The sequence below is a fragment of the Anomaloglossus baeobatrachus genome, unplaced genomic scaffold (genome assembly GCF_048569485.1).
Source record: "Anomaloglossus baeobatrachus isolate aAnoBae1 unplaced genomic scaffold, aAnoBae1.hap1 Scaffold_442, whole genome shotgun sequence".
Taxonomy (NCBI): Eukaryota; Metazoa; Chordata; class Amphibia; order Anura; family Aromobatidae; genus Anomaloglossus; species Anomaloglossus baeobatrachus.
The window spans coordinates 121,495-142,115 of record NW_027443757.1 but is presented as its reverse complement, the minus strand read 5'-3'; the positions used below and the strand labels follow the sequence as shown (position 1 = coordinate 142,115).

Here is a 20,621-nt window from a genome sequence, read left to right as displayed (position 1 = left end):
CTACACCACTGAAAATGGAGGAACTTCCTCTTCCTCTTCTAGTCACATCACGTCCTTGCAAAACACAGGGCAGTGATGTACACTATGTCCCGAAAAACGTGAAACAACGCGGGAATAACGCAGGAAAACGCAATGAAACGCACATGATTTGCTACCTGCGCTATTCCTGCGCTATTTCATGATTACATTGCAGTCAATGGAGTGAATAACGCAGCTACCTGCAGAAAAGAAGTGACTGCTCATTCTTTTTCTTAAGAAAATTATTTCGGTAGATTTTCTTAAGAAAAAACGCAGTGTGCGCACAGCTATTTTTTTTTTCCCCATAGGTTTTGCTGAGGAATGTCTGCAGAAAGGCACAACCATTTTCTCAAGAAATTTCTGCAGCAAAAACGCACAAAAAGAAGGGAATTTTGTTTACTTATCGTAAATTCCTTTTCTTCTAGCTCCTATTGGGAGACCCAGACAATTGGGTGTATAGCTTCTGCCTCCGGAGGCCACACAAAGTATTACACTTTAAAAAGTGATACCCCTCCCCTCTGCCTATACACCCTCCCGTGCATCACGGGCTCCTCAGTTTTGGTGCAAAAGCAGGAAGGAGAAGACTTATGAATTGGTATAGGGTAAATTCAATCCGAAGGATGTTCGGAGAACTGAAAACCATGAACCAAAAGAACAATTTAACATGAACAACATGTGTACACAAAAGAACAAACAGCCCGAAGGGAACAGGGGCGGGTGCTGGGTCTCCCAATAGGAGCTAGAAGAAAAGGAATTTACGGTAAGTAAACAAAATTCCCTTCTTCTTTGTCGCTCCATTGGGAGACCCAGACAATTGGGACGTCCAAAAGCAGTCCCTGGGTGGGTAAAAGAATACCTCGATAGAAAGAGCTGAAAACGACCCCCTCTTACAGGTGGGCAATCGCCGCCTGAAGGACTCGTCTACCTAGGCTGGCATCCGCCGAAGCATAGGCATGCACCTGATAGTGTTTCGTGAAAGTGTGCAGGCTCGACCAGGTAGCCGCCTGACACACCTGCTGAGCCGTAGCCTGGTGCCTCAAAGCCCAGGACGCGCCCACGGCTCTGGTAGAATGGGCCTTCAGCCCTGAGGGAACCGGAAGCCCAGCCGAACGGTAAGCTTCGATAATTGGCTCCTTGATCCACCGAGCCAGGGTTGATTTGGAAGCCTGTGACCCTTTACGCTGGCCAGCGACAAGGACAAAGAGTGCATCCGAGCGGCGCAGGGGCGCCGTACGAGAAAAATAGAGTCTGACTGCTCTCACCAGATCTAACAAGTGCAAATCCTTTTCACATTGGTGAACTGGATGAGGACAAAAAGAAGGTAAGGAGATATCCTGATTGAGATGAAAGGGGGATACCACCTTAGGGAGAAATTCCGGAACCGGACGCAGAACCACCTTGTCCTGGTGAAAAACCAGGAAAGGGGCTTTGCACGACAGCGCTGCTAGCTCAGACACTCTCCGAAGTGAAGTGACTGCTACTAGAAAAACCACTTTCTGCGAAAGGCGTGAGAGAGAAATATCTCTCATTGGCTCGAATGGTGGTTTCTGAAGAACCATCAGCACCCTGTTCATATCCCAGGGTTCTAACGGACGCTTGTAAGGAGGGACGATGTGACAAACCCCCTGCAGGAACGTGCGGACCTGTGGAAGTCTGGCTAGGCGCTTCTGGAAAAACACAGAGAGCGCTGAGACTTGTCCCTTAAGGGAGCCGAGCGACAAACCCTTTTCCAGTCCAGATTGAAGGAAGGACAGAAAAGTGGGCAAGGCAAAAGGCCAGGGAGAAAAACCCTGAGCAGAGCACCACGACAGGAAAATTTTCCACGTCCTGTGGTAGATCTTGGCGGACGCTGGTTTCCTAGCCTGTCTCATAGTGGCAATGACGTCTTGAGATAACACTGAAGACGCTAGGATCCAGGACTCAATGGCCACACAGTCAGGTTGAGGGCCGCAGAATTCAGATGGAAAAACGGCCCTTGAGATAGCAAGTCTGGTCGGTCTGGTAGTGCCCACGGTTGGCCGACCGTGAGATGCCACAGATCCGGGTACCACGACCGCCTCGGCCAGTCTGGAGCGACGAGGATGACGCGGCGGCAGTCGGCCCTGATCTTGCGTAACACTCTGGGCAACAGTGCCAGCGGAGGAAACACATAAGGGAGCTGAAACTGCGACCAATCCTGAACTAAGGCATCTGCCGCCAGAGCTCTGGGATCTTGAGACCGTGCCATGAACACCGGTACCTTGTTGTTGTGCCGGGACGCCATGAGGTCGACGTCCGGCACCCCCCAGCGGCAACAGATCTCCTGAAACACGTCCGGGTGAAGGGACCATTCCCCTGCGTCCATGCCCTGGCGACTGAGATAGTCTGCTTCCCAGTTTTCCACGCCTGGAATGTGAACTGCGGAGATGGTGGAGGCCGTGGCTTCCACCCACATCAAAATCCGCCGGACTTCCTGGAAGGCTTGCCGACTGCGTGTGCCGCCTTGGTGGTTGATGTATGCCACCGCTGTGGAATTGTCCGACTGAATTCTGATCTGCTTGCCTTCCAGCCACTGCTGGAACGCCTTCAGGGCAAGATACACTGCCCGTATTTCCAGAACATTGATCTGAAGCGAGGACTCTTGCTGGGTCCACGTACCCTGAGCCCTGTGGTGGAGAAAAACCGCTCCCCACCCTGACAGACTCGCGTCCGTCGTGACCACCTCCCAGGATGGGGGTAGGAAGGATTTCCCCTTCGATAATGAAGTGGGAAGAAGCCACCACCGAAGGGAAGCTTTGGTCGCCTGAGAGAGGGAGACGTTCCTGTCGAGGGACGTCGGCTTCCTGTCCCATTTGCGTAGGATGTCCCATTGAAGTGGACGCAGGTGAAACTGCGCGAAAGGAACTGCCTCCATTGCTGCCACCATCTTCCCCAGGAAGTGCATGAGGCGCCTCAAGGGGTGTGACTGGCCTTGAAGGAGAGATTGCACCCCTGTCTGTAGTGACCGCTGCTTGATCAGTGGAAGCTTCACTATCGCTGAGAGGGTATGAAACTCCATGCCAAGATATGTCAGCGATTGGGCCGGTGTCAGATTTGACTTTGGAAAATTGATGATCCACCCGAAACTCTGGAGAGTCTCCAGGGTAGCGTCGAGGCTGTGTTGGCATGCCTCTTGAGAGGGTGCCTTGATCAACAGATCGTCCAAGTAAGGGATCACCGAGTGACCCTGAGAGTGGAGGACCGCTACTACAGTAGCCATAACCTTGGTGAAAACCCGTGGGGCTGTTGCCAGGCCGAACGGCAGTGCCACGAACTGCAGGTGTTCGTTTTCTATGGCGAAGCGCAAGAAGCGCTGGTGCTCTGGAGCAATCGGTACGTGGAGATATGCATCCTTGATATCGATCGATGCAAGGAAATCTCCTTGGGACATTGAGGCGATGACGGAGCGGAGGGATTCCATCCGGAACCGCCTGGTCTTTACGTGTTTGTTGAGAAGTTTCAGGTCCAGGACAGGACGGAAAGACCCGTCCTTCTTTGGGACCACAAACAAGTTGGAGTAAAAACCGTGACCCTGTTGCTGAATAGGAACAGGGACCACCACTCCTTCTGCCTTCAGAGTGCCCAGCGCCTGCAGAAGAGCCTCGGCTCGCTCGGGAGGCGGGGATGACCTGAAGAATCGAGTCGGGGGACGAGAGGTGAACTCTATCTTGTAACCGTGAGACAGAATGTCTCTCACCCAACGGTCTTTTACCCGTGGCAGCCAGGTGTCGCAAAAGCGGGAGAGCCTGCCACCGACCGAAGATGCGGAGTGGGGAGGCCGAAAGTCATGAGGAAGCCGCTTTGGTAGCGGCACCTCCGGTGGCCTTTTTAGGACGTGACTTAGACCGCCATGCATCAGAGTTCCTTTGATCTTTCTGAGGCCTTGTGGACGAGGAGAATTGGGACCTGCCCGCGCCCCGAAAGGACCGAAAACTCGACTGCCCCCTCCTCTGTTGGGGTATTTTCGGTTTGGGCTGGGGTAAGGATGTATCCTTTCCCTTGGATTGTTTGATGATTTCATCCAAACGCTCGCAAAACAACCGGTTGGCAGAAATTGGCAAACTGGTTAAGCGCTTTTTGGAAACAGAATCTGCCTTCCATTCCCGTAGCCACAAGGCCCTGCGGAGTACCACCGAATTGGCGGCTGCAACCGCCGTACGGCTCGCAGATTCCAGAACAGCATTAATAGCGTAAGACGCAAATGCCGAAGTCTGTGTGGTTATGGACGCCACCTGTGGCGCGGACGTGCGTGTGGCTGCGTCGATTTGCGCTTGACCTGCTGAGATAGCTTGCAGCGCCCATACGGCTGCGAATGCTGGGGCAAAAGAAGCGCCGATAGCTTCATAGATGGATTTCAACCAGAGCTCCATCTGCCTGTCAGTGGCATCTTTGAGTGAAGCCCCATCTTCCACTGCAAGTATGGATCTAGCTGCCAGTCTGGAGATTGGAGGATCCACTTTGGGACACTGAGCCCAACTTTTGACCACGTCAGGGGGAAAGGGATAACGTGTATCCTTAAGGCGCTTAGAAAAACGCCTATCTGGACAAGCATGGTGATTCTGGACTGCCTCTCTGAAATCAGAGTGGTCTAGAAACATACTCGGTGTACGCTTGGGAAACCTGAAACGGAATTTCTCCTGCTGAGAAGCTGACTCCTCCACCGGAGGAGCTGAGGGAGAAATATCCAGCATTAGATTGATGGACGCAATAAGGTCGTTCACTATGGCGTCCCCGTCCGGAGTATGAAGATTGAGAGCGGCCTCAGGATCAGAATCCTGATCAGCTGTGTCCGCATCATCAACCAGAGATTCCCCCCGCTGAGACCCTGAACAATATGAGGATGTCAAGGGAATTGTCAAGCGAGCTCGCTTAGTCGGTCTGGGGCTGGGGTCTGTGTCAGAGACCTCAGCCTGGGATCCATGAGACACCCCAGGAGGACATTGTTGGTCCAACTGAGGTGGGCCAGGGGACAAAGATTCAACAGAGTCCCTGTGCTGAGATACCGGCCTGGCCTGCAAGGCTTCTAGTATCTTAGCCATAGTCTCAGAGAGTTTTGCAAACTCTGTCCCCGTCACCTGAACAGTGTCAGCAGGTGGCTCCCCCTGGGCCCCCCTTAGCAGAGGCTCTAGCTGAGTAAGTGCCACAGGGGCCGAACAGTGCACACAATGAGGGTCAGTGGAACCTGCCGGTAGCGGGGTCATACATGCGGCGCAGGCAGCATAATAAGCCTGTGTTTTGGCACCCCTGCCTTTCGTGGGCGCCATGCTATTATCTTCCCTGAGTAACACAATAGGGTATATAGCCAGAAATGAACTGTGCACCATACAGTGTAAAATATGTATACCATAAACATATAATGTTACACTACTGCACAATGGGGCTAGCACCACAGGTGCTGCTTACCACCCGCCTAAAGCGGTTGTGAGGCCACCAGAGTCCCTGCCTGAGTCTCCCAGACTTTGTCCCCCTCTGTAGCGTCCAAGGAACTGACAGGAATGGCTGCCGGCGTCCTGAGGAGAGGTGGGAGCCGTGGGCGTGGCTCAGAAAGTGCGGGAGCTGGTGCCTGCACTGTGCACAGTGAGAGGGGTGGAGTATGCAAAGCATGCTCCAGCCCTCAGTGCTGCTCGTTCTGTGCAGCGTCCCGCCCTTCCCCTGCCTGTCAGGGCTGTGGGCGGGAGGAAAGGAAACTAGGCCGCAAAAAGCCGGGGACTCTAGTAATAAACGCGGCCGCCGTAAAAGCGCGGCCGGCGCGAAAGTCCCCGGCGCACTACAAGTCCCAGCCGCGCCGCAGTGTTTCCCTGGCAGCGGCGGTTAGTGCGGCAGTCCCTATACATAAACACACTCAGCAGCGCTGAGTGTGTAATGGCACATATTAACCCGGTCAGCGCCGCGGTCCCCGGTGCACTAGCACACCCAGCAATGCTGGAGTGTTGCTGTGCGCGGTCCCCACGGGGACACAGAGTACCTCCAAGTAGCAGGGCCATGTCCCTGAACGATACCCGGCTCCTATCCAGCAGTCTCCCAGGAGTTGTGGATAAAGCACGGTCTCAGTGCCTGGAGACCGATAGGATCCCACTTCACCAGAGCCCTGAGGGGGATGGGGAAGGAAAGCAGCATGTGGGCTCCAGCCTCCGTACCCGCAATGGATACCTCAACCTTAACTACACCGCCGACAAGAGTGGGGTGAGAAGGGAGCATGCTGGGGGCCCTATATGGGCCCACTTTTCTTCCATCCGATATAGTCAGCAGCTGCTGCTGACCAATCTGTGGAGCTGTGCGTGCGTGTCTGACCTCCTTCGCACAAAGCAAAAAACTGAGGAGCCCGTGGGAGCACGGGGGGTGTATAGGCAGAAGGGGAGGGGCTTAACACTTTTAAGTGTAATACTTTGTGCGGCCTCCGGAGGCATAGCCTATACACCCCAATTGTCTGGGTCTCCCAATGGAGCGACAAAGAAAGGGGACACCACCTTAGGGAGAAAGTCCGGGACCGGACGCAGAACCAACTTAACCTGGTGAAACACCAGGAAGGGGGCTTTGCATGACAGCGCTGCAAGCTCCGACACTCTTCGGAGTGATGTAACTGCCACCTTCTGCGAAAGACGTGATAAAGAAACATCCCGCAGCGGCTCGAAAGGTGGTTTCTGAAGAGCCGTTAGCACCCTGTTAAGGTCCCAGGGTTCCAGCGGACGCTTGTATGGTGGGACTATGTGGCAAACTCCCTGCAGGAACGTGCGGACCTGCGGAAGCCTGGCCAGGCGCTTTTGAAAAAATACGGAGAGCGCCGATACTTGTCCTTTGAGAGAGCCGAGTGACAAACCCTTGTCCATTCCGGATTGAAGGAATGAAAGAAAAGTGGGTAAGGCAAACTGCCATGGAGGAAAACCGTTATCAGAGCACCAGGATAAGAAGATCCTCCACGTCCTGTGATAGATCTTGGCGGACGTTGGTTTCCTGGCCTGTCTCATAGTGGCAATGACCTCTTGAGATAACCCTGAAGACGCTAGGAGCCAGGACTCAATGGCCACACAGTCAGGTTGAGGGCCACAGAATTCAGATGGAAAAACGGCCCTTGTGACAGCAAGTCTGGGCGGTCTGGAAGCGCCCACGGTTGACCCACCGTGAGATGCCACAGATCCGGGTACCACGATCGCCTCGGCCAATCTGGAGCGACGAGAATGGCGCGACGACAGTCGGACCTGACTTTGCGCAGCACTCTGGGCAGCATCGCCAGAGGGGGAAACACATAAGGCAGTCGAAACTGCGACCAATCCTGAACTAATGCGTCCGCCGCCAGAGCTCTGTGATCCTGAGACCGTGCCATGAAGGCCGGGACCTTGTTGTTGTGTCGTGACGCCATGAGATCAACGTCCGGCGTTCCCCAGCGGTGACAGATCTCTCGAAACACGTCTGGGTGAAGAGACCATTCCCCCGCGTCCATGCCCTGACGACTGAGAAAATCTGCTTCCCAGTTTTCTACGCCCGGGATGTACACTGCGGAGATCGTGGAGGCTGTGGCCTCCACCCACTGCAGAATCCGCCTGACTTCCTGGAAGGCTTGACGACTGCGCGTGCCGCCCTGATGGTTGATGTATGCGACGGCAGTGGCGTTGTCCGACTGTATACGGATCTGCCTGCCCTCCAGCCACCGATGGAAGGCCAATAAGGCTAGATACACTGCCCTTATCTCCAGAACAATGATCTGAAGGGAGGACTCTACCGGAGTCCAGGTTCACTGAGCCCTGTGGTGGCGGAAAACCGCTCCCCACCCTGAAAGGCTCGCGTCCGTGGTGACCACAGCCCAGGTTGGGGGTAGGAAGGATCTTCCTTGCGATAGAGAATTGGGACGGAGCCACCACTGAAGAGACGTCTTGGTTGCAAGGGACAGAGAGACGTTCCTGTCGAGGGAAGTCGACCTCCTGTCCCATTTGCGGAGAATGTCCCATTGGAGTGGCCGCAGATGGAATTGCGCGAACGGCACTGCCAAAATCACTGCCACCATCTTCCCCAGGAAGTGCATGAGGCGCCTCAAGGGGTATGACTGACCCCGAAGAAGAGATTGTATCCCTGCCTGCAGGGACAGCTGTTTGTCCAGCGGTAGCTTGACTACCGCTGACTGTGTATGAAACTCCATCCCGAGGTAAGTCAGTGATTGAGTCGGTGTCAACTGGGATTTTGGGAAGTTGATTATCCACCCGAACTGCTGGAGACTCGCCAGAGTGACTGTAAGGCTGTGTTGACACGCCGCCCGAGAAGCTGCCCTGACTAGGAGATCGTCTAAGTAGGGAATCACCGAGTGGCCCTGAGAGTGTAGGACTGCTACAACGGATGCCATGACTTTGGTGAACACCCGTGGGGCTGTTGCCAGGCCGAAAGGCAATGCCACGAACTGAAGGTGCTCGTCCCCGATGGCGAAACGCAAGAAGCGTTGATGTTCGGGTGCGATCAGCACATGGAGATAAGCATCCTTGATGTCGATCGATGCTAGGAAGTCTCCTTGTGACATCGAGGCGATGACCGAGCGGAGAGATTCCATCCGAAACCGTCTGGTGCTCACATGTCTGTTGAGCAATTTGAGGTCCAGAACGGGGCGGAATGATCCGTCCTTCTTTGGCACCACGAACAAGTTGGAGTAAAAGCCGCGACCATGTTCCTGAGGGGGAACCGGGATCACAACTCCCTCTGTTTTCAGAGTGGCCACTGCCTGAAAAAGTGCGTTGGCCCGCTAGGCGTAGGAAGAAAAAGCTGTCGCTTGAGAAGTCAGAGACGCAACCTGCGGAGCAGAATTACGTGTGACTGCATTAATCTCAGCCAGACAAGCTGAGATAGCTTGTAGTGCCCACACGGCTGCAAAGGCCGGGGCAAAAGACGCCCGTGGCTTCATAGATGGATTTCATCAGGAGCTCTATCTGCCTGTGAGTGGCATCCTTCAGCGATGAGCCATCTGCCACCGATACTACAGATCTAGCCGCCAATCTAGAGACTGGAGGATCCACCTTGGGACACTGAGCCCAACCCTTAACTACGTCAGAGGGGAAGGGGTAACGCGTGTCAGTAAGGCGCTTAGTAAAGCTCTTGTCCGGAACCGCTCTGGGCTTCTGGACTGCATCTCTGAAGTTAGAGTGATCGAAAAAAGCACTCCGTGTACGTTTGGGGAACCGAAACTGGTGTTTCTCCTGCTGAGAAGCCGACTCCTCTACAGGTGGAGGCGGGGGAGACAGATCTAACACCTGGTTAATGGACGAGATAAGATCATTAACTAAGGCGTCCCCTTCAGGTGTATCAAGATTGAGGGCAACGTCAGGTTCAGAGCCCTGAGCTGCGACGTCCGCCTCGTCCTCCAGAGAGTCCTCGGGCTGGGAACCCGAACAGCGTGAAGAAGTCGGGGAAGATTCCCAGCGAGCCCACTTAGTCGGTCTGGGACTGAGATCCGGGCAGGAGTCCTCCGCGTGGGACCTAGGGCCCAACCTGGGAGCGCGCTGCGGCGCGGACCGAGAGGGGCCTGGAGGCGACGAGCTAACGGGGACCGGGGCCTGTGTAAGGACCGGTCTGGACGGCAAAGCTTCTAGCAGCTTGGCAGACCATTTGTCCATAGACTGAGCCATGGATTGCGAAAGTGACTCAGAGTTTCTCAGCAAACGCAGCAAACTCTGTCCCTGCCGCCTGGAAAGGGGGAGCAGGGGGGTCTACATGAGCCGAGGGGCCCACTAGTGACCGAGGCTCCGGCTGAGCAAGCGAAACAGGGGTCGAGCATTGCTCACAGTGAGGGTAGGTGGAACCTGCAGGTAACATAGCCACACAAGAGGTACAGGTCGCAAAAAAACCCTGTGCCTTAGCACCTTTGCTCCTTGTGGACGACATGCTGTTGTCTCCTAGGAGAGTGATCACTGAGGGTATATGGGAAGGGGTATACAGCCCGACCGAACAGAAATATGTATATAAATACGTATCTATTCCGGCACCCTGGGGGGGGACCAGCACCGGGTGACCGGTGTGGCTTACCGACCGCTAAAAAGCGAGTGTGTGTCCTCCAGATTCCCTGCCTTAGGTCTCCCAGAGCTGCAGAGCTCTTCTCTGATAATCCTCCACCGGCAGAATGCCAAAAACATGGCTGCCGGAGCTCTCAGGGGAGGAGTGGAGCCGTGGGCGGTGCTAGAAAAGTGCGGGAATCTGGGGTCCCCACAATGATCAGTGAGGGGGGAGGAAACATACAGGATGCTCCGGCCCTCACAGCCGACGTCAGGCCAGCCGTCCCGCCCTTACCCCTGACAGGCAAGCCCGGGGGCGGGATTTTAGCTACTAGGCCGCGATGAAGCAGGGGACTAAATTTAAGACCGCGGCCGACAAGCAGGCTCGGTCGGCGCGGAAGTCCGCCGGTCTTCCGAAATCAGCAGCTGCTGCAGCGTCCGGGAATAAGGCGCTCCATGCACAGTCCCCATGGGGACACAGAGTACCTTATAGATGCAGGGCCCAATCCCTGAGGAAGAATATACTCCTGTCCAGCAGATTCCCACAGGGGCTGCGGAGGGAGCCCGGTCCCAGTGAATGGATGACCGGTTAGGATCCCACTTCTCCCAGAGCCACTAAGGGATGGTGAAGGAAAACGGCATGAGGCTCCGGCCTTTGTACCCGCAATGGGTACCTCAACCTTAACAGCACCGCCGACTTTAGTGGGGTGAGAAGGGAACATGCCGGGGACCCCGTGGGGGTCCTCTTTTCTTCCAACCGATATAACTAATCTGAGAATGCACGAGTGGATGTGTGCCTCCTTCCACACAAAGCATAAAACTGAGGAGCCCGTGATGCACGGGAGGGTGTATAGGCAGAGGGGAGGGGTTACACTTTTAAAGTGTAATACTTTGTGTGGCCTCCGGAGGCAGAAGCTATACACCCAATTGTCTGGGTCTCCCAATGGAGCGACAAAGAAAAAGCGGGTAAAAACGCAGTGTGCGCACAGGGCCTAATGGAGTCTTCAGACTTGGTATATTGATGACCTTTCCTTGGCACGGACATGCCATCACTTTATTATCAGTAGGGTTATACTTCTAGGACCCCCCACAATCCTGAGACTGAAGGGGCTAAGATGTCAATGTGTAGGAAAATTAGTGAGGATCCGCTTCAATCTCACAATCTGCACCCCACTAGTCATGTGATGGTATATCTTTTCTATAGGCTTCACTTTATTATATGGGTTTTTCCACCAATCTAATTCTGTGCTAATATTCTCGGCACTGGTAATGACACTTTCCATTTAGGCCGGTGTGGGTGGGTTTCTAATACTAACCTTGAATCCTGTTGGGCACCAGTCTACAAACTGAATAGTGCGTTTTGTCTTAATGGTTGCGATGGCGGCGTTGACATCCTTGGGGACCACGTCCCCCCTGTATAACATGCAGCAGGCCATGTATTTGCCGTGGCGGGGGTCACACTTCACCATCTGGTTTGCAGGCTCAAAGCAGGCATTGGTTATTTCAGCCACGGACAGCTGCTCGTGGTAGGCCTTCTCTGCAGAGATGACAGGCGCGTACGTGACCAGCGGGAAATGGATACGTGGATATGGAACCAGGTTTGTCTGAAATTCGGTGAGATCAACATTTAAAGCCCCATCAAACCTCAGCGAGGCAGTGATGGACGACACGATCTGCCCAATGAGACGGTTGAGATTTGTGTATGTTGGACGTTCAATGTCCAAGTTTCGGCGACAAATATCATAAATGGCCTCATTGTCCACCATAAAGGCACAATCTGAATGCTCCAGCGTGGTGTGTGTGGTCAGTATGGAGTTGTATGGCTCCACCACTGCTGTGGACACTTGCGGTGCTGGGTAGATTGCAAACTCAAGCTTGGACTTCTTGCCATAATCTATAGAAAGTCTCTCCATCAGAAGAGATGCAAATCCTGAGCCTGTGCCGCCTCCAAAGCTATGGAAAATGAGGAAACCTTGTAATCCGGTGCACTGGTCAGCCTGCGAGAGAAGATAGTGCCATATTACACATAACGGTCATAACCAAAGCCTTCCATGTCCTCTATGTATAGATCAGTGCTGATCATAGGGGCCATAGAGGAGCCTCAGTCACCATCACAGCCCTGCGATCATGTAACACCAGCTTCATACAGTGTGTCCACCCATCTCCTGTATACACCGCACCTATATACAGCGTGTCCACCCATCTCCTGTATACACCGCACCTATATACAGTGTGTCCACCCATCTCCTGTATACACCGCACCTATATACAGCGTGTCCACCCATCTCCTGTATACACCGCACCTATATACAGCGTGTCCACCCATCTCCTGTATACACCGCACCTATACAGAGCGTGTCCACCCATCTCCTGTATACACCGCACCTATATACAGCGTGTCCACCCATCTCCTGTATACACCGCACCTATATACAGTGTGTCCACCCATCTCCTGTATACACCGCACCTATATACAGTGTGTCCACCCATCTCCTGTATACACCGCACCTATACAGAGCGTGTCCACCCATCTCCTGTATACACCGCACCTATATACAGTGTGTCCACCCATCTCCTGTATACACCGCACCTATACAGAGCGTGTCCACCCATCTCCTGTATACACCGCACCTATATACAGCGTGTCCACCCATCTCCTGTATACACCGCACCTATACAGAGCGTGTCCACCCATCTCCTGTATACACCGCACCTATATACAGTGTGTCCACCCATCTCCTGTATACACCGCACCTATATACAGTGTGTCCACCCATCTCCTGTATACACCGCACCTATATACAGCGTGTCCACCTATCTCCTGTATACACCGCACCTATATACAGCGTGTCCACCCATCTCCTGTATACACCGCACCTATATACAGAGTGTCCACCCATCTCCTGTATACACCGCACCTATATACAGTGTGTCCACCCATCTCCTGTATACACCGCACCTATATACAGTGTGTCCACCCATCTCCTGTATACACCGCACCTATATACAGTGTGTCCACCCATCTCCTGTATACACCACACCTATATACAGTGCGTCCACCCATCTCCTGTATACACCGGACCTATATACAGTGCGTCCACCCATCTCCTGTATACACCGCACCTATATACAGTGTGTCCACCCATCTCCTGTATACACCGCACCTATATACAGTGTGTCCACCCATCTCCTGTATACACCGCACCTATATACAGTGCATCCACCCATCTCCTGTATACACCGCACCTATATACAGTGCGTCCACCCATCTCCTGTATACACCGCACCTATATACAGTGTGGCCACCCATCTCCTGTATACACCACACCTATATACAGTGTGTCCACCCATCTCCTGTATACACCGCACCTATATACAGTGTGTCCACCCATCTCCTGTATACACCGCACCTATATACAGTGTGTCCACCCATCTCCTGTATACACCGCACCTATATACAGTGTGGCCACCCATCTCCTGTATACACCGCACCTATATACAGTGTGTCCACCCATCTCCTGTATACACCGCACCTATATACAGTGTGTCCACCCATCTCCTGTATACACCGCACCTATATACAGTGTGGCCACCCATCTCCTGTATACACCGCACCTATATACAGTGTGGCCACCCATCTCCTGTATACACCGCACCTATATACAGTGTGGCCACCCATATCCTGTATACACCGCACCTATATACAGTGTGTCCACCCATATCCTGTATACACCGCACCTATATACAGTGTGTCCACCCATATCCTGTATACACCGCACCTATATACAGTGTGTCCACCCATCTCCTGTATACACCGAACCTATATACAGCGTGTCCACCCATCTCCTGTATACACCGCACCTATATACAGTGTGTCCACCCATCTCCTGTATACACCGCACCTATATACAGCGTGTCCACCCATCTCCTGTATACACCGCACCTATATACAGCGTGTCCACCCATCTCCTGTATACACCGCACCTATACAGAGCGTGTCCACCCATCTCCTGTATACACCGCACCTATATACAGCGTGTCCACCCATCTCCTGTATACACCGCACCTATATACAGTGTGTCCACCCATCTCCTGTATACACCGCACCTATATACAGTGTGTCCACCCATCTCCTGTATACACCGCACCTATACAGAGCGTGTCCACCCATCTCCTGTATACACCGCACCTATATACAGTGTGTCCACCCATCTCCTGTATACACCGCACCTATACAGAGCGTGTCCACCCATCTCCTGTATACACCGCACCTATATACAGCGTGTCCACCCATCTCCTGTATACACCGCACCTATACAGAGCGTGTCCACCCATCTCCTGTATACACCGCACCTATATACAGTGTGTCCACCCATCTCCTGTATACACCGCACCTATATACAGTGTGTCCACCCATCTCCTGTATACACCGCACCTATATACAGCGTGTCCACCTATCTCCTGTATACACCGCACCTATATACAGCGTGTCCACCCATCTCCTGTATACACCGCACCTATATACAGAGTGTCCACCCATCTCCTGTATACACCGCACCTATATACAGTGTGTCCACCCATCTCCTGTATACACCGCACCTATATACAGTGTGTCCACCCATCTCCTGTATACACCGCACCTATATACAGTGTGTCCACCCATCTCCTGTATACACCGGACCTATATACAGTGCGTCCACCCATCTCCTGTATACACCGCACCTATATACAGTGTGTCCACCCATCTCCTGTATACACCGCACCTATATACAGTGTGTCCACCCATCTCCTGTATACACCGCACCTATATACAGTGCATCCACCCATCTCCTGTATACACCGCACCTATATACAGTGCGTCCACCCATCTCCTGTATACACCGCACCTATATACAGTGTGGCCACCCATCTCCTGTATACACCACACCTATATACAGTGTGTCCACCCATCTCCTGTATACACCGCACCTATATACAGTGTGTCCACCCATCTCCTGTATACACCGCACCTATATACAGTGTGTCCACCCATCTCCTGTATACACCGCACCTATATACAGTGTGGCCACCCATCTCCTGTATACACCGCACCTATATACAGTGTGTCCACCCATCTCCTGTATACACCGCACCTATATACAGTGTGTCCACCCATCTCCTGTATACACCGCACCTATATACAGTGTGGCCACCCATCTCCTGTATACACCGCACCTATATACAGTGTGGCCACCCATCTCCTGTATACACCGCACCTATATACAGTGTGGCCACCCATATCCTGTATACACCGCACCTATATACAGTGTGTCCACCCATATCCTGTATACACCGCACCTATATACAGTGTGTCCACCCATATCCTGTATACACCGCACCTATATACAGTGTGTCCACCCATCTCCTGTATACACCGAACCTATATACAGCGTGTCCACCCATCTCCTGTATACACCGCACCTATATACAGTGTGGCCACCCATCTCCTGTATACACCGCACCTATATACAGTGTGGCCACCCATCTCCTGTATACACCGCACCTATATACAGTGTGGCCACCCATCTCCTGTATACACCGCAACTATATACAGTGTGTCCACCCATCTCCTGTATACACCGCACCTATATACAGTGTGTCCACCCATATCCTGTCCACCGCCATTAACTTGAGAACGGCGGCAGCTATAGGCATAGAAGTGGTGTCTAGGTATAGTAAAGTAGCCATGCGCTACGCAATGAAGCCACCTATAGCGCCACCTGGTGGAAAGAAGGGAATTTTGTTTACTTACCGTAAATTCCTTTTCTTCTAGCTCCAATTGGGAGACCCAGACAATTGGGTGTATAGGCTATGCCTCCGGAGGCCGCACAAAGTATTACACTAAAAGTGTAAAGCCCCTCCCCTCCTGCCTATACACTCCCCGTGCTCCCACGGGCTCCTCAGTTTTGGTGCAAAAGCAAGAAGGAGGAAAAAATTATAAACTGGTTTAAAGTAACTTCAATCCGAAGGAATATCGGAGAACTGAAACCATTCAACATGAACAACATGTGTACACAAAAAAACAGGGGCGGGTGCTGGGTCTCCCAATTGGAGCTAGAAGAAAAGGAATTTACGGTAAGTAAACAAAATTCCCTTCTTCTTTGTCGCTCCATTGGGAGACCCAGACAATTGGGACGTCCAAAAGCAGTCCCTGGGTGGGTAAAATAATACCTCGTAATGGAGCCGTAAAACGGCCCCTTCCTACAGGTGGGCAACCGCCGCCTGAAGGACTCGTCTACCTAGGCTGGCATCCGCCGAAGCATAGGTATGCACCTGATAGTGTTTCGTGAAAGTGTGCAGGCTCGACCAGGTAGCCGCCTGACACACCTGCTGAGCCGTAGCCTGGTGCCGCAATGCCCAGGACGCACCCACGGCTCTGGTAGAATGGGCCTTCAGCCCTGCGGGAACCGGAAGCCCAGCAGAACGGTAAGCTTCGAGAATTGGCTCCTTGATCCACCGAGCCAGGGTTGATTTGGAAGCCTGTGACCCTTTACGCTGGCCAGCGACAAGGACAAAGAGTGCATCCGAGCGGCGCAGGGGCGCCGTACGAGAAATGTAGAGTCTGAGTGCTCTCACCAGATCTAACAAGTGCAAATCCTTTTCACATTGGTGAACTGGATGAGGACAAAAAGAGGGTAAGGAGATATCCTGATTGAGATGAAAAGGGGATACCACCTTGGGTAGAAATTCCGGAACCGGACGCAGAACCACCTTGTCCTGGTGAAACACCAGGAAAGGGGCTTTGCACGACAACGCTGCTAGCTCAGACACTCTCCGAAGAGAGGTGACTGCTACTAGGAAGACCACTTTCTGCGAAAGGCGTGAGAGAGAAATATCTCTCATTGGCTCGAATGGTGGTTTCTGAAGAACCACCAGCACCATGTTCAGATCCCAGGGTTCTAACGGCCGCTTGTAAGGAACGATGTGACAAACCCCCTGCAGGAACGTGCGTACCTGTGGAAGTCTGGCTAGGCGCTTCTGGAAAAACACAGAGAGCGCTGAGACTTGTCCCTTAAGGGAGCCGAGCGACAAACCCTTTCCCAGTCCAGATTGAAGGAAGGACAGAAAAGTGGGCAAGGCAAAAGGCCAGGGAGAAAAACCCTGAGCAGAGCACCATGACAGGAAAATTTTCCACGTCCTGTGGTAGATCTTGGCGGACGTTGGTTTCCTAGCCTGTCTCATAGTGGCAATGACCTCTTGAGATAATCCTGAAGACGCTAGGATCCAGGACTCAATGGCCACACAGTCAGGTTGAGGGCCGCAGAATTCAGATGGAAAACCGGCCCTTTGTCACGCTCCCCGGGTCCTCGGATCCCCTCTCCGGGTCCCCTGCTCCGATCCCCGGGTCCTCAGCTCCGCTCCCCGGCTCACCTGCCACGCTCCCCGCTCTCCAGCCTCCGGTGCCCGCACTTCCCAGGCCCCCTGGTCTCCGCTCCCGGCGCCCGACGGCTTCCCAGTTCCTGGCCGGCTCCCCTGCGTCCTCCCTTCAGCTTCCTGCCCTGGCTTCTGGCACCCGGGCCGCGCGCATGCGCATTAGGGCGCGCGCGGTCACTGAACCTTTCTTAAAGGGCCAGTGTCAATTAACAGGAAATGATGCACTCAGGTACAGGGTATATAGGGGGTTAATGTCCAAGGGAGCGGGGCCTGTTCTTCGTGTTTTCCCAAGCTAGGAGTCAGGTCTCCTTGTGTTCCTGTGAGATACTTACCTCTCTGTCTTCTAGAGCCGATCCTGCATCGCCATCCGGTCCTGCTGTGTCTCGAACCCCGAACGCTGCCCATCTGCCATCCTGACAGTCCGTACCATCTCGGATCCCTGCGGTGACCCGTCATCTCGCTCCAACGGTTCCGGACCCTGCCTGACACCATCACGGCTTCCGAACCTGAGCTCCGTCACCCGGACCACCATCCATGACCTCGTGGTCCCAGGGACTTCTCCATTTGCTCTCAGTGCACGGACTGTCCTGCTACCTACAGTGCTCTGGCTACCGGACTCCTTTCCCTCATCCGGGAGTTCGGCCCAGTGGATCCACCTCCAGGGTCTACCCGTCCATCTGGCCCTAACACCCTTGAGACAGCAAGTCTGGTCGGTCTGGTAGTGCCCACGGTTGGCCGACCGTGAGATGCCACAGATCTGGGTACCACGACCTCCTCGGCCAGTCTGGAGCGACGAGGATGACGCGGCGGCAGTCGGCCCTGATCTTGCGTAACACTCTGGGCAACAGTGCCAGCGGAGGAAACACATAAGGGAGCTGAAACTGCGACCAATCCTGAACTAAGGCGTCTGCCGCCATAGCTCTGGGATCTTGAGACCGTGCCATGAACGTCGGTACCTTGTTGTTGTGCCGGGACGCCATGAGGTCGACGTCCGGCACCCCCCAGCGGCAACAGATCTCCTGAAACACGTCCGGGTGAAGGGACCATTCCCCTGCGTCCATGCCCTGGCGACTGAGATAATCTGCTTCCCAGTTTTCCACGCCCGGGATGTGAACTGCAGAGATGGTGGAGGCCGTGGCTTCCACCCACATCAAGATCCGCCGGACTTCCTGGAAGGCTTGCCGACTGCGTGTGCCGCCTTGGTGGTTGATGTATGCCACCGCTGTGGAATTGTCCGATTGAATTCGGATCTGCTTGCCTTCCAGCCACTGCTGGAACGCTTTCAGGGCAAGGTACACTGCCCGTATTTCCAGAACATTGATCTGAAGTGAGGACTCTTGCCGGGTCCACGTACCCTGAGCCCTGTGGTGGAGAAAAACCGCTCCCCACCCTGACAGACTCGCGTCCGTCGTGACCACCTCCCAGGATGGGGGTAGGAAGGATTTCCCCTTCGATAATGAAGTGGGAAGAAGCCACCACCGAAGGGAAGCTTTTGTCGCCTGAGAGAGAGAGACGTTCCTGTCGAGGGACGTCGGCTTCCTGTCCCATTTGCGAAGGATGTCCCATTGAAGAGGACGCAGGTGAAACTGCGCGAAAGGGACTGCCTCCATTGCTGCCACCATCTTCCCCAGGAAGTGCATGAGGCGCCTCAAGGGGTGTGCCTGACCTTGAAGGAGAGATTGTACCCCCTTCTGTAGCGACTGCTGCTTGATCAGCGGAAGCTTCACTATCGCTGAGAGGGTATGAAACTCCATGCCAAGATATGTCAGCGATTGGGCCGGTGTCAGATTTGACTTTGGAAAATTGATGATCCACCCGAAACTCTGGAGAGTCTCCAGAGTAGCGTCGAGGCTGTGTTGGCATGCCTCTTGAGAGGGTGCCTTGATCAGGAGATCGTCCAAGTAAGGGATCACCGAGTGACCCTGAGAGTGGAGGACCGCTACTACAGTAGCCATAACCTTGGTGAAAACCCGTGGGGCTGTTGCCAGGCCGAACGGCAGTGCCACGAACTGCAGGTGTTCGTCTCCTGTGGCGAAGCGCAAGAAGCGCTGGTGCTCTGGAGCAATCGGTACGTGGAGATAAGCATCTTTGATATCGATCGATGCAAGGAAATCTCCCTGGGACATTGAGGCGATGACGGAGCGGAGGGATTCCATCCGGAACCGCCTGGTCTTTACGTGTTTGTTGAGCAGTTTCAGGTCCAGGACAGGACGGAAAGACCCGTCCTTCTTTGGGACCACAAACAGGTTGGAGTAACAACCGTGACCCTGTTGCTGAAGAGGAACAGGGACCACCACTCCTTCTGCCTTCAGAGTGCCCAGCGCCTGCAGAAGAGCCTCGGCTCGCTCGGGAGGCGGGGATGACCTGAAGAATCGAGTCGGGGGACGAGAGGTGAACTCTATCTTGTAACCGTGAGACAGAATGTCTCTCACCCAGCGGTCTTTTACCCGTGGCAGCCAGGTGTCGCAAAAGCGGGAGAGCCTGCCACCGACCGAGGATGCAGATTGCGGAGGCCGAAAGTCATGAGGAAGCCGCTTTGGTAGCGGCACCTCCTGTGGTCTTTTTTGGACGTGACTTAGACCGCCATGAATCAGAGTTCCTTTGATCTTTCTGAGGCCTTTTGGACGAGGAGAATTGGGACCTGCCCGCGCCCCGAAAGGACCGAAACCTCGACTGCCCCCTCCTCTGTTGGGGTATGTTCGGTTTGGGCTGGGGTAAGGATGTATCCTTTCCCTTGGATTGTTTGATGATTTCATCCAAACGCTCGCCAAACAATCGGTCGCCAGAAATTGGCAAACTAGTTAAGCGCTTTTTGGAAGCAGAATCTGCCTTCCATTCCCGTAGCCACAAGGCCCTGCGGAGTACCACCGAATTGGCGGATGCAACCGCCGTACGGCTCGCAGAGTCCAGGACAGCATTAATAGCGTAAGACGCCATTGCTGACGTCTGAGCGGTTATGGACGCCACCTGCGGCGCGGAAGTGCGTGTGGCTGCGTCAATTTGCGCTTGACCTGCTGATATAGCTTGTAGCGCCCATACGGCTGCGATTGCTGGGGCAAAAGAAGCGCCGATAGCTTCATAGATGGATTTCAACCAGAGCTCCATCTGCCTGTCAGTGGCATCTTTGAGTGAAGCCCCATCTTCAACTGCAAGTATGGATCTAGCCGCCAGTCTGGAGATTGGAGGATCCACCTTGGGACACTGAGT

At 53.8% G+C, this 20,621-nt stretch overlaps 2 protein-coding genes across 2 annotated transcripts in view; one reads left to right on the top strand and one right to left on the bottom strand.

Annotated features, from left to right (window-relative positions):
- The window catches only part of LOC142279869 (tubulin alpha-3 chain-like), a 50,348-nt gene that overhangs the window by 1,153 nt on the left and 28,574 nt on the right, over nt 1–20,621 (bottom strand). The window contains exon 4 of the mRNA XM_075332704.1: nt 11,318–11,998. Within this exon, the coding sequence (XP_075188819.1) occupies nt 11,318–11,998 (681 nt within the window). The remainder of the gene's footprint in view (nt 1–11,317; nt 11,999–20,621) is intronic.
- The window catches only part of LOC142279871 (uncharacterized), a 153,098-nt gene that overhangs the window by 116,196 nt on the left and 16,281 nt on the right, over nt 1–20,621 (top strand). The window lies entirely within an intron of this gene.